The 12,508-nt window shown below is 36.1% G+C and overlaps 1 protein-coding gene across 2 annotated transcripts in view; it reads right to left on the reverse strand.

The window, feature by feature from the left end:
* pex14 (peroxisomal biogenesis factor 14) overlaps positions 1 to 12,508 on the reverse strand; it is a 72,051-nt gene that overhangs the window by 6,497 nt on the left and 53,046 nt on the right. Inside the window, exon 9 of one of the 2 annotated variants that reach the window (XR_008602510.1) lies at positions 2,991 to 3,855. Coding sequence is in view for 1 of the 2 variants with exons in the window: in XM_055012804.1 (XP_054868779.1) it covers positions 3,564 to 3,855 (292 nt within the window). In the remaining variant the exon portion in view is untranslated. Of the gene's footprint in view, positions 1 to 2,924; positions 3,856 to 12,508 lie in introns of those variants that run through there. The other variant, XM_055012804.1, reaches the window with a different exon arrangement.

Consider the following 12,508-nt stretch of genomic DNA (forward strand, 5'->3'; position numbering starts at 1 on the left):
TTTTTTGCGCCAAAATTCATGATGATTTTTTTTTCAAAGAAAACCTTTCTGGAGTGTTTTTCACGGCCTCCTTTACATTATTTCATCATATGGCACGTTTTTACAACATGTTTGAAAAATGGCATTTTTTTTCGACATAGTATAGTAAGGCGTTTTTTTTGCGCCAAAATTCATGATGATTTTTTTTTCAAAGAAAACCTTTCTGGAGTGTTTTTCACGGCCTCCTTTACATTATTTCATCATATGGCACGTTTTTACAACATGTTTGAAAAATGGCATTTTTTTTCGACATAGTATAGTAAGGCGTTTTTTTTGCGCCAAAATTCATGATGATTTTTTTTTCAAAGAAAACCTTTCTGGAGTGTTTTTCACGGCCTCCTTTACATTATTTCATCATATGGCACGTTTTTACAACATGTTTGAAAAATGGCATTTTTTTTCGACATAGTATAGTAAGGCGTTTTTTTTGCGCCAAAATTCATGATGATTTTTTTTTTCAAAGAAAACCTTTCTGGAGTGTTTTTCACGGCCTCCTTTACATTATTTCATCATATGGCACGTTTTTACAACATGTTTGAAAAATGGCATTTTTTTTCGACATAGTATAGTAAGGCGTTTTTTTTGCGCCAAAATTCATGATGATTTTTTTTTTCAAAGAAAACCTTTCTGGAGTGTTTTTCACGGCCTCCTTTACATTATTTCATCATATGGCACGTTTTTACAACATGTTTGAAAAATGGCATTTTTTTTCGACATAGTATAGTAAGGCGTTTTTTTTGCGCCAAAATTCATGATGATTTTTTTTTCAAAGAAAACCTTTCTGGAGTGTTTTTCACGGCCTCCTTTACATTATTTCATCATATGGCACGTTTTTACAACATGTTTGAAAAATGGCATTTTTTTTCGACATAGTATAGTAAGGCGTTTTTTTTGCGCCAAAATTCATGATGATTTTTTTTTCAAAGAAAACCTTTCTGGAGTGTTTTTCACGGCCTCCTTTACATTATTTCATCATATGGCACGTTTTTACAACATGTTTGAAAAATGGCATTTTTTTTCGACATAGTATAGTAAGGCGTTTTTTTTGCGCCAAAATTCATGATGATTTTTTTTTCAAAGAAAACCTTTCTGGAGTGTTTTTCACGGCCTCCTTTACATTATTTCATCATATGGCACGTTTTTACAACATGTTTGAAAAATGGCATTTTTTTTCGACATAGTATAGTAAGGCGTTTTTTTTGCGCCAAAATTCATGATGATTTTTTTTTCAAAGAAAACCTTTCTGGAGTGTTTTTCACGGCCTCCTTTACATTATTTCATCATATGGCACGTTTTTACAACATGTTTGAAAAATGGCATTTTTTTTCGACATAGTATAGTAAGGCGTTTTTTTTGCGCCAAAATTCATGATGATTTTTTTTTTCAAAGAAAACCTTTCTGGAGTGTTTTTCACGGCCTCCTTTACATTATTTCATCATATGGCACGTTTTTACAACATGTTTGAAAAATGGCATTTTTTTTCGACATAGTATAGTAAGGCGTTTTTTTTGCGCCAAAATTCATGATGATTTTTTTTTCAAAGAAAACCTTTCTGGAGTGTTTTTCACGGCCTCCTTTACATTATTTCATCATATGGCACGTTTTTACATGTTTGAAAAATGGCATTTTTTTTCGACATAGTCAATGTTCCCTCTAATTTTTCATGAGTCTGAGCAAACACACAAACTCCCTGAGCGTCCCTTGGACCACTGTGAGCAACATCAGACGTGTGCACTGTGGTCACACCAGCATCACATCCATTCAAGTTATATGGTTCATTAAAAGAATCAAATTACAGCATTTACATTTCTGTTAAAACACTTTGTCAACAGGAGCCAGTTGAAGGCTGCAGTGATTTTAGTGACACTACAATGTATAAGAGTGAAGTTATTGAATATTTGTCTCTCTTTACTGTTGCAGACGGACCCTGTTCACTCCATAGACACTAATGTTATTCCTGTAGCTTGAAAGACAGCTACTTTTGATAAAACTGGGCTTGTAGCACATTGTCTACCTTGCAACAATGGGAAAGAGGCACCGTTTATGTTTTGACAACCTAAATCTAACGAGTTATTGATGCTGGAAGTCCCAATCTGTGAATATCTTTCCAACTTTACTGAACTTGGGGCCACTACCACCTAAGGAGTGATATATTTAATTTTGAAAAAAGCATTTTGCCATACTTAAAGCTTTAAGTGCTTTATTAACACGGAACTAAAAATTTTGTATTGTTTTATTATCACAGGTTCTGTCTGAAAAGAGGTGGCATCATTTTAAACAGTGAAATCAAACTAACAAAATGTAATGACCAACCAGTGAGCAATACTGGATTCTGCAAAAACATAAACAACTTTTTTAAAAATCTAAATCTTATCTTAACACAGTTAATGTATTAACTTATTTTTGTGTGTATGCATGTATTTATTGATTTATTTAGTACTGTTAACATATCAGAGTTCTGAGTGAATTTTTCTTAAGATAGGCAAAGGCCATTTATTGATTACATATAGGCTCTTAAATGTTTATTAAAAACTAAAAAGCATTTAAAAAAAACAACTTAGGCATTTATTGATTCACTAAAATACTGTAGAGTACAGACCACATCAGCATGATTATAAGCATCCTCTGGTAGTAAATGAACAACCAGATACTGATGTCTCTCACCATATGGACTTCAGGAGATGACTGGGGGATGATAAACTGTGACCTACTGGTTGGATTCTCTCTGTTCTCATGTTTCTTACATGTTTGTCCCCTGACAGCCAGGTAATAATGTTTTTTGAGCAACACACCATACTATGACGTTTTTACAATGATGGTTCTACTATGAAACCAGTTTGACATGTTCAGGTGTTCTTTGTGTGAAAACTCAAAGATTTCAGGGATCAGAAGGTGGTTTTCAACTTTATTAACTTTCTGCTTCAACTTTAAACTAAATTTCCTTCACTCACCCAGCCCTCTGGACTTCCAGGAAGCTGTGTTCCTATTGGCTGTCCAGGTGGCTGTGTTCCTATTGGCTGTCCAGGTGGCTGCTTGGTGTTATCAGGAACACCTGAGCAGCTTGGTGTTATCAGGAACACCTGAGCAGCTCAGTGTCTTCCTGCTTTATTTATCTGCAGACAAACATTTCCTCTGCTTCTCTTCACCACTGAACCGGGTTTGGCTCCTTTGCTTTAGTTTGTTCTTTAGGTGTTGGCTTGCAGCTTCCAGCAGTAAAAATCATCTTTAATGTGTTTCTTGGTGTGTTTTAGGGCTTTGTACTGGATAGTTGTCTTGGTAAATGTGGTTCTTTAGCCACAGTTAGCACATGGTGCTAATGTGTGCAGTGATTAGTGGATTTGGTACAGCTGAGTTGTGTCTTTATCTTGGCTGTAGTGAGTCTTTAGAGGTTTTTGGTCAGACACATTCTGTATTCTTGTTTGTGAACCAACGTTTGTTGTCCAGAAGGTAAGAGTTCCTGTCCTGATTCTCTGTTCTCAGAGGTTCTCTGGTAGGCTGCAGGAGACTTTAGCGTTTGGGTTGTGTTAGTTTGGTTTTTGTACGGTTTCATCTGGACGACTATCTTGAGGCCCCTCCATGTGGTTTAGTGAGGTTTTCTGCAACAGTTCTACAAAGCAACCTGCAGCAGAAGAGACTTTGAGAGTTTTTAGGCAGTTCTGGAGAGCAGACTTTAGAGCAGCAGAAACATTTGTCAGCAGTTTGAGCAGGAGAAGGTGATCTTCAGAGTAGAAATGAGACAGAAACCTTCTTGACCCGTGTGGTGAGGTCCTGTACCAAGAGTTTGAGCAGGTTGTGAAGAGTCTGTAGTTCTTTGGTCTGAAAGCACAAGAAGAGTCGACTCATTAAAGGAGAAAACAGGAGATATTGTTGGTTCTTCTGTCGCTCTGCAGTTTCCTTAGACTGAATATCAAGTTTATATTTTAAATGATTTCCCATGTGAGCCCAAGGAGACTTCAATAAACTCCCTCCATCCCCTGGACACAACAGTTTTTATTACCATGTTAAATCTTTCTTTTTTTAAATATGTTTTTTAGTTTTAATTATAGTTTTAGCATATTTTTTTTCTCTTTGCTTGTGTAGTTTTGTCATCTGTGTGAAAGGTTCTAAACAAATAAAGCTGAATTGCTAAAGTGAATAATTGACTAACTCATGATTGTGACAACAGAAGTATTTTCATTGTGATTTAAGGGTTTGTTTCATTTTTAAGGTTACGGTTAAAATCTTGACAGAAAAAAAGATTAAAGAAATGAACTACTTTAAAAAAGCAATTAAAGGAAAAAAGCATTTAATACAATAAAACTTTTAAAAAGAAAATTAAACATTAAATACAATTAAATTATATTAAACACACAAAATATTTAATTAGATAATTAAACAGAAGATACAAAACATGTAATTATGAAAATAAACAAAATTTTTTAAACAAAAATATTAAACATTAAAGATAAAATATTTTAGATAATTAAACATTTAAAAAATACAAAACATTTAATTAGATTATTAAACCTTTAAAAAGACAAAACATTTAATTTAAAAATTAAATGTTTAATTAGAAAATTAAATCTTAAAGACAATAAAACTTTAAATAGAAATTAAACAGAAAATACAATGAAGCATTAAAAAAGAAAAATTAAACATTAAAAGGTGGTAAAACATTTAAAAAGAAAAACCTTAACAAAGATTTAATCGAAAAATTAAACATTGGGAAAGAAAGGAAATTTTTTAAACAAGCCCATAAAACATTTGAAAAAAACAACAATTAAACATTAAAAAGACAAAACATTTCGAAATCAGACCAGACATTAGAACAGAATAAAAGGTGAGAAATTAGCAAAACTAAACATTTAAGAAGAATCAAACTAAATATAAAACCTTTGAAAAGGCACCAGTTAAACTTTAGAAGATCAAATTAAACAGAAGAAACAACAAAATGATCAAAAGAGATAAAACAGATAAAGGCCTTAAAGTGTTTTCTAGTCTGAAATGAAAACATCAAGTTGTTTCTTCAAACATTTCTTCTTTCTATGTTCTTGGTTTGATTGTGGACAGATTTACTAAGAACTCATTTCAGTAAACTGCTTTCCAGATAAAGTCTACTAGTAGTTGAAGGCATGGATCAAACTAATGTTACCTTCTGATCTCCACAAACTTTACTGTTCAGTGAAGAGAATCAAAGTTTGTTGAGGATTTCTAAAAACCCACAGGTGAAGGTCTGAGAAGAACTCAGATGGATGGTCTAAATGTGAAATCAAGACTCATGGTCACAAGTTTTAAGGCTTCTGTTAACCATAAAGTTCAAACTAACAGAGAAGTACTGAGAAACTTTTAAAACTTCAGTCCTCGGACTGTCTAAAGGTTCAAACTAACAGAGAACTACTCAAGAACTCAGAAAATTTCAGTCCTCAGACTGTCTGAAGGTTCAAACTAACAGAGAACTACTCAAGAACTTTTAGGATTTCAGTCCTCAGACTGTCTGAAGGTTCAAACTAACAGAGAACTGCTCAGGAACTTAGAAGATATCAGTCCTTGGACTGTCTGAAAGTTCAGTCTAACAGAGAACTACTGTGGGACTTAGAAAATTTCAGCCCTCAGACTGTGTGAAAGCTCAGGTCCTGAGGACTCGGGAGGTGTGGAGGCTTTGTAAAGTCTTGGAACTGAGGGTTCAACCCTCCAGCAACCCTCCTGAAGTCCAACCCCCTGAGAAAAACGGTCGAGTCGAGACTCGAGTAAAAAAAAAACTTGAAAACGACAAAAAATAGATGATAAATGCGCAAAAAAAAGAAGAATTAGTATCTGAGCGAATAGCTCAGGGGATAAGAAGACAGACTACGGACTGGAGGGTCGCAGGTTCAAGACCCACCACCGGCCTTTAACTTTCTTTGTCTTTGTCAGAATTTAGAGAAAATTTAAGAAGTGTCTGGTCTTGAACCAGCGACCTGCAGCTCCATAGGCAAATCCTTAACTCACTGAGCTACAGATCAGATGAAAAGACATAAATTCGTCGTCCCTTTGGCATCGTAGTTCCTCAAGTGACCACATGGGTGGAGCCAAGGCGGAGTCTGGGTGGAGTCAGGGCGGAGAGTAGGTGGGGAGGTGGGTGGCGGCCTCCCCCCTCTACTCCCCCACCTACCCCCACCACCCACCACACCTTCCCCCGCCCGACGAGTTCTTCGAGTCTCGAGGAGTTCCTCGAGTCTCCACAGGTTTTCCCGAGTTTCTGGAGTTTCCACCAGGTCCGAGGCAGAACAACTTGTCATGAAGAGATGTTGAAGTCGGCCAGGATGGACTGACTTTTTACAGCGACTAGAAGGAAGACCACTAGAAGAGCAGGTCTTTAACCACCATCCATAAAATCCATGGAGTCGGCTCCAGAGAAATGAAGGGAGGTCAACTTTTATCAACCTCCATCCACATGTTCAACTTCATATCTTTACTTGGACATTTTTAGCACCACAAACCTTCAGTATCACACTTTATTATCATTTATTAGGACTTTCATGGAATCCACCAGCAGATTTAGTTTTTGTTGACAAACTTTATTCTTGTCATCGTGGGACTGCAGTATTTAAAACTCTTCCTTCTATTTGACCTCATGTTTATTAGTTTTAGTGGAAAAACTTATTTTAATTGTCCATTAGTCTCTTAAAAACCAAATAATAAATTGGATTAGTCAAGAGGTTTAAATTTCTTACTTTGTCATATTTTAAATGACAAAAAATATAAAAATAAAGTGCGTTGAGACAATTTGACCTGTAATTGCGTTATATAAAAAAACTGAATTAAAATTGTATGTATCTTGTAATGTTGGAGTAATTCAGCCATATTTGTTGGAAAACACATTTTCTTTGTCCATTAATCTGTTGATTGTTTTCTCCACTAATTCATTTCTTGTTTTGGTTTATAAAATGTCAAACCCAAATATATTCAGTTTACTGCCATAAAAACCAAAAAGATTTACATTCATGATGCAGGAATCAGGCAGTTTTTCACTTTTTATCTTAGTTTCGTCAGAAAGATAGTTGATAATGTGTGAATTGTTGCAGCTTGTGAGCCGTAAAAGGTTTTAATCTGTGGGGCCGAGTGTCAGAAAACATTTAGAAACCAACATCAACAAAACACTCAACAAAGGGAAATCCAAATTTGCATGACAATGTCTAATTAAAGGACATTTATTTCCAACGTAAATGTGTGATATTCATCCTCTGGAGCTTTCTCTTTACATCGTCTTCCACCTGGACTGGTTTGGTCGGGAGGATGTGCAACAAACATTTGAAAAACTGCACTTTAACATCAATGAATGACACTGAAGTTTAATCTCTACATAAATGAGACCGAGTCTGGATGTGCTGCTCTGTCATTAACTCCTAAGTTTAGGGAAAGTTCAAACAAAAGAGGACAGTTCAGATCAGACTTGAGAATGAGCTTATTTTGAACAAACATCTCAGACTTTCTGAGCTTCAGCACCTCTAGCTAGATATTTTAACAACAAGCAACTCCAGAGATCCAGAAGTTGGAGAGAGTTAGCTTTAGCTGAGCCAAAGAACATGTGGGACGCTAACCTAGCAAACATTTCAGACTTTTCTCTGTGAATTCTGAGAAATAATTTCCTATTCAATGACAGAGCTACACATCTTAACTCAGTCTCATTAAAACAGACTCTAATTCAGTGTCATCCATCCATATTAAAGTGCACTTACCCAAAATGTTTGTTGCATGAGCTCCAACAAAACCTGTCCAGTTAGAAGGCCACTTTGACAAACAGGAAGTGGAAGATTCCAAGCAGATTTATAGAAGGGGGAACCGGACTGTACTAAGTTTGGTCCAGTATAGAGGGGTGTTTTGTGGGTTTTTAAGGCTGATAATGATTATTAGTGAGACATTTGGAGTAGATATTCATTTGCAGTAAATGAAAGTATTTAAAATCTTGGAGTTAAACTTAGAAGAACACAAACTCTAACAGAAAACTTTGTTGATACGTTTTTGTTTTGTTTACAGATGTTAAGTTAACCCTTTAACATTCTCAAAATGACGGTTTTTTTTGACAGTATAGTAAGGCCTCCTTTACATTATTTCATCATATGGCACGTTTTTACAACATGTTTGAAAAATGGCATTTTTTTTCGACATAGTATAGTAAGGCGTTTTTTTTGCGCCAAAATTCATGATGATTTTTTTTTCAAAGAAAACCTTTCTGGAGTGTTTTTCACAGCCTCCTTTACATTATTTCATCATATGGCACGTTTTCACAACATGTTGACAAATCGAATTTTTTTTTCGACATAGTATACTATGGCGTTTTTTTTTTACGCCAAAATTCATGATGTTTTTTTCTCAAAGAAAACCTTTCTGGAGTGTTTTTCACGCCCCAGTTTACGTTATTTCATCATATGGCACATTTTTACAACATGTTGAAAAATCGCATTTTTTTCCCAACATAGTATACTATGGCATTTTATTTGTGCCAAAATTCATGATGATTTTGTTTTCAAAGAGAACCTTACCATAATAGTTTAGTATGTCGTCCAAAATGTGACAAAAATGTCATAGTTTAGTATGTCGTCCAAAATGTTACAAAAATGTCATAGTTTAGTATGTCGTCCAAAATGTGACCAAAATGTCATAGTTTAGTATGTCGTCCAAAATGTGACCAAAATGTCATAGTTTAGCATGTCGTCCAAAATGGGACAAAAATGTCATAGTTTAGTATGTTGTCCAAAATTTGACAAAAACATCATAGTTTAGTATGTCGTCCAAAATGTGACAAAAACGTCATAGTTTAGTATGTTGTCCAAAATATGACAAAAACTTCATAGTTTAGTATGTCATCCAAAATATGACAAAAACTTCATAGTTTAGTATGTCGTCCAAAATGTGACCAAAATGTCATAGTTTACTATGTCGTCCATGTCGTCCAAAATGTGATGAAAAACGTCATAGTTTAGTATGTCGTCCAAAATGTGACAAAAACGTCATAGTTTAGTATGTCGTCCAAAATGTGACCAAAATGTCATAGTTTAGTATGTCGTCCAAAATGTGACAAAAACGTCATAGTTTAGTATGTCGTCCAAAATGTGACCAAAATGTCATAGTTTAGTATGTCGTCCAAAATGTGACCAAAATGTCATAGTTTACTATGTCGTCCATGTCGTCCAAAATGTGATGAAAAACGTCATAGTTTAGTATGTCGTCCAAAATGTGACAAAAACGTCATAGTTTAGTATGTCGTCCAAAATGTGACCAAAATGTCATAGTTTAGTATGTCGTCCAAAATGTGACCAAAATGTCATAGTTTACTGTCGTCCATGTCGTCCAAAATGTGATGAAAAACGTCATAGTTTAGTATGTCATCCAAAATGTGACAAAAACGTCATAGTTTAGTATGTCGTCCAAAATGTGACAAAAACGTCATAGTTTAGTATGTCGTCCAAAATGTGACCAAAATGTCATAGTTTAGTATGTCGTCCAAAATTTCACAAAAACGTCATAGTTTACTATGTCGTCCATGTCGTCCAAAATGTGATGAAAAACGTCATAGTTTAGTATGTCGTCCAAAATGTGACAAAAACGTCATAGTTTAGTATGTCGTCCAAAATGTGACAAAAACGTCATAGTTTAGTATGTCGTCCAAAATGTGACCAAAATGTCATAGTTTAGTATGTCGTCCAAAATTTCACAAAAACGTCATAGTTTAGTATGTCGGGAACTGATTAACAGACCTTTATAAGAGTAATTTACACACAATTCGGTATCCATGCATAACATGCACATGCATAACACATGCCTGTGCTCAGCGCAAGGTAATTTTTTTATTAAAGATTTCATCTGTCAGAAATGATACGTCAACTGAGCAGCCTTGGCGGAGTACTGCGCTCTCTGAGTGCTTTTCTAGTTTTACTATGAAACCATGGGAAATGCAGAATAGAAAAACTTTATTGAACCCCAAGAGGAAATTCTGCTGTCAAAGTAGCAAGCAGAAAGAGTAAAGTGACCATTAACACAACATAAAACGAGAAAAGCACTCAGAGAGCCCCGTACTCTGCCAAGGCTGTTCATTCCCTCTTATGGCATTGTCAGAAATGCAGTATTTTATTTAGAAAAGCAGCATTTGTTTATTAGTTACTGAGGATCAGAAATCACGGCAACATAGAATGTGGACATTTAATATAGATGTACCCACAAAGAAAATGACCTTGCGGTGAGTACAGGCGTGTGTTATGCATGTGTACGTTATGTACGGATACCGAATGCGTAGCGGGCGGCGGGAATTGTTGGGACTCAGAAACACCATCAGAATTTCATCAATTTTTCCTTGTATCATTTCTGATGGATAAAGGTACGTGCCCACTAGATCCGCCAATTTCCCACATCCCATTCATTGTCTATGTAACACATCGCAGCTCATTTGCATAAAGTAGACTCGAATTTGACACAGCGTGCGGAGGTCTGACGCATTGCAAAACTTTCGTCAAACGTCTAAACTAGCTGTTGGTGAATTAAAACGAGGACAGATTCAACTACTGCACAGGTTATTGTTGCCTCAAATGCTTTCAAAAATACTTTTCGCTGAAGTGTTATCGTAATAAAAGAGAAAGTTTCTGACCGAGCTGCTGTGTTGGTCCGACTTAAAATCCATGAACAGACAGCTGCCGAGTCGATGCGTTTTTCCAATCAGGGGCAGGATAGTTGGAGAAGAAGGTCAGCAGGAGTTGAACACTGGCTACTGGCTTCAAATACATGCCCACCAAGCGGGACATTTTCAGATACGTTTACATGCAGGGAAAACGCATCTAGTAGACATGTAGCTTCAGTCCCGATAAGTCCGCAGCAGTGGATTTGTAGTAGGATCGCAATCATGTGTTCACTTGTTCTCATAGTTACAGTGATGCCGTGCCGCTATCTCGCAATGATACAAAAATCTTGAACAAATCCATGGATCTATATTATAAACCGCATCATTGCCAAAATCTAATCACTTGGTCCTTGTGTCATTTCTGACCTTTCTTGAAAATTTCATCCAAATGCATTAGTCCGTTCTTGAGTAATGTTGCAAACAGACAGACAAACCAATACCGATTGTCACGTAACTCCGCCGCGTTCCTTGGCAGAGTAAATATAAAATAAAAATATACTAAGATACAAATTGCACAATAAAGTGTAAAGTATCCAAAGAGGAAAAAATGTACAAAACTGTAAAATGCGCCATAAAGTGTCTAAAGCTAAATAAGTCAACTAATTATACTATTAATGTCAACCCCATGTAGTCAAGAGTCGCTGATTTGGGATCAGCTAGGTCTAACAGAAATGTGACAACTGTGGTGATAAACAGACAGCATGTTTCTGAGTCTTTTTTTTAAGGATGAAATAAAATACTTGACATGTTGCTGAAGGTTAAGAGTTTCATCTCATCTCCAGTTGGTCACATTGAAGCACAACTGTTGTGATACATTTAAAATGAAAGCGTCACAATCAGCTTTATTTCTGTTGAATGACTCTTGAATATCAGCAGCCCCCTCTTATGAACATCATGAGAGCCTTAAAAAAGACCGGTTTCAGTATCACAGCTGTGACCTTCATAAAACAGAGCTCGGCAACAGGTGGGCATCATGTGTGTGCTAATCTTCCACATTATGGTTGTTGATAACAGACACTGCACAGCACGGCTCGGCTAAAACTCAGTAATTTAATATGGAATACATCAGCAATGTGATATTTGTAGCATGGAAGAAGCAAAGGTTGAGAAGATTCTGCTGATGCTAATAATAGAAAACGTCCATCATTCACTTTGGGTTTCTGTTACCAGAAGAATTCTGAGTACCGCAGACCCTCCAAAACAAGACATTGGGCGTCCACTGAGGGATTTTGGGATTATTTTTTTCACTCGCCCTCCTCCCCTCTAAGGGCATGTAAATGTGGATTGTATTTCGCTGTGACAATCCATGCCAATTTTGGAGGACAAGGTCAGTGAATGTACAGCCTTCCTCCTTTTTCACAGTCCATCCTGCTTTACCCATCAATACTCACACGTGTCTTCTGCTGGCTGGAGGTTTGGGCCTGTGGACAGCTGGAGCTCGACAAAAGAAGCGATTCAATGCCTACACTTGGCAAGCTAGAGGTCCTGGCCTTGTGAATCTTAAGCTTAATGAGCCTCTAAATGTTGTGGATTAAAAAGTCACCATTACTTACATTACATTAGACCTTGGAATATGATAAAAATAAACATTAGTCTTGGACACAGTTAGATTGAAAGACAAAAATACATTTTGAAGTGTTAGTAGAGACATTTAGGCTCCTCCAGACTGTCGATGGGTTTTGGTTCTAACCTGAAAAACTAGAAAACCTCCTTGGTAAATACATTCATTGTTAGAAAGCTCGCAAAAATGACAGGACTGATAATCACCTAAATATGCTTATATTGGTGGAATTATCTCTAAAATCAAAAACCGGAAAGACTTATGTAAAGTAAAACCTT

This window comes from Amphiprion ocellaris, chromosome 8, assembly GCF_022539595.1.
Source record: "Amphiprion ocellaris isolate individual 3 ecotype Okinawa chromosome 8, ASM2253959v1, whole genome shotgun sequence".
NCBI lineage: Eukaryota > Metazoa > Chordata > Actinopteri > Pomacentridae > Amphiprion > Amphiprion ocellaris.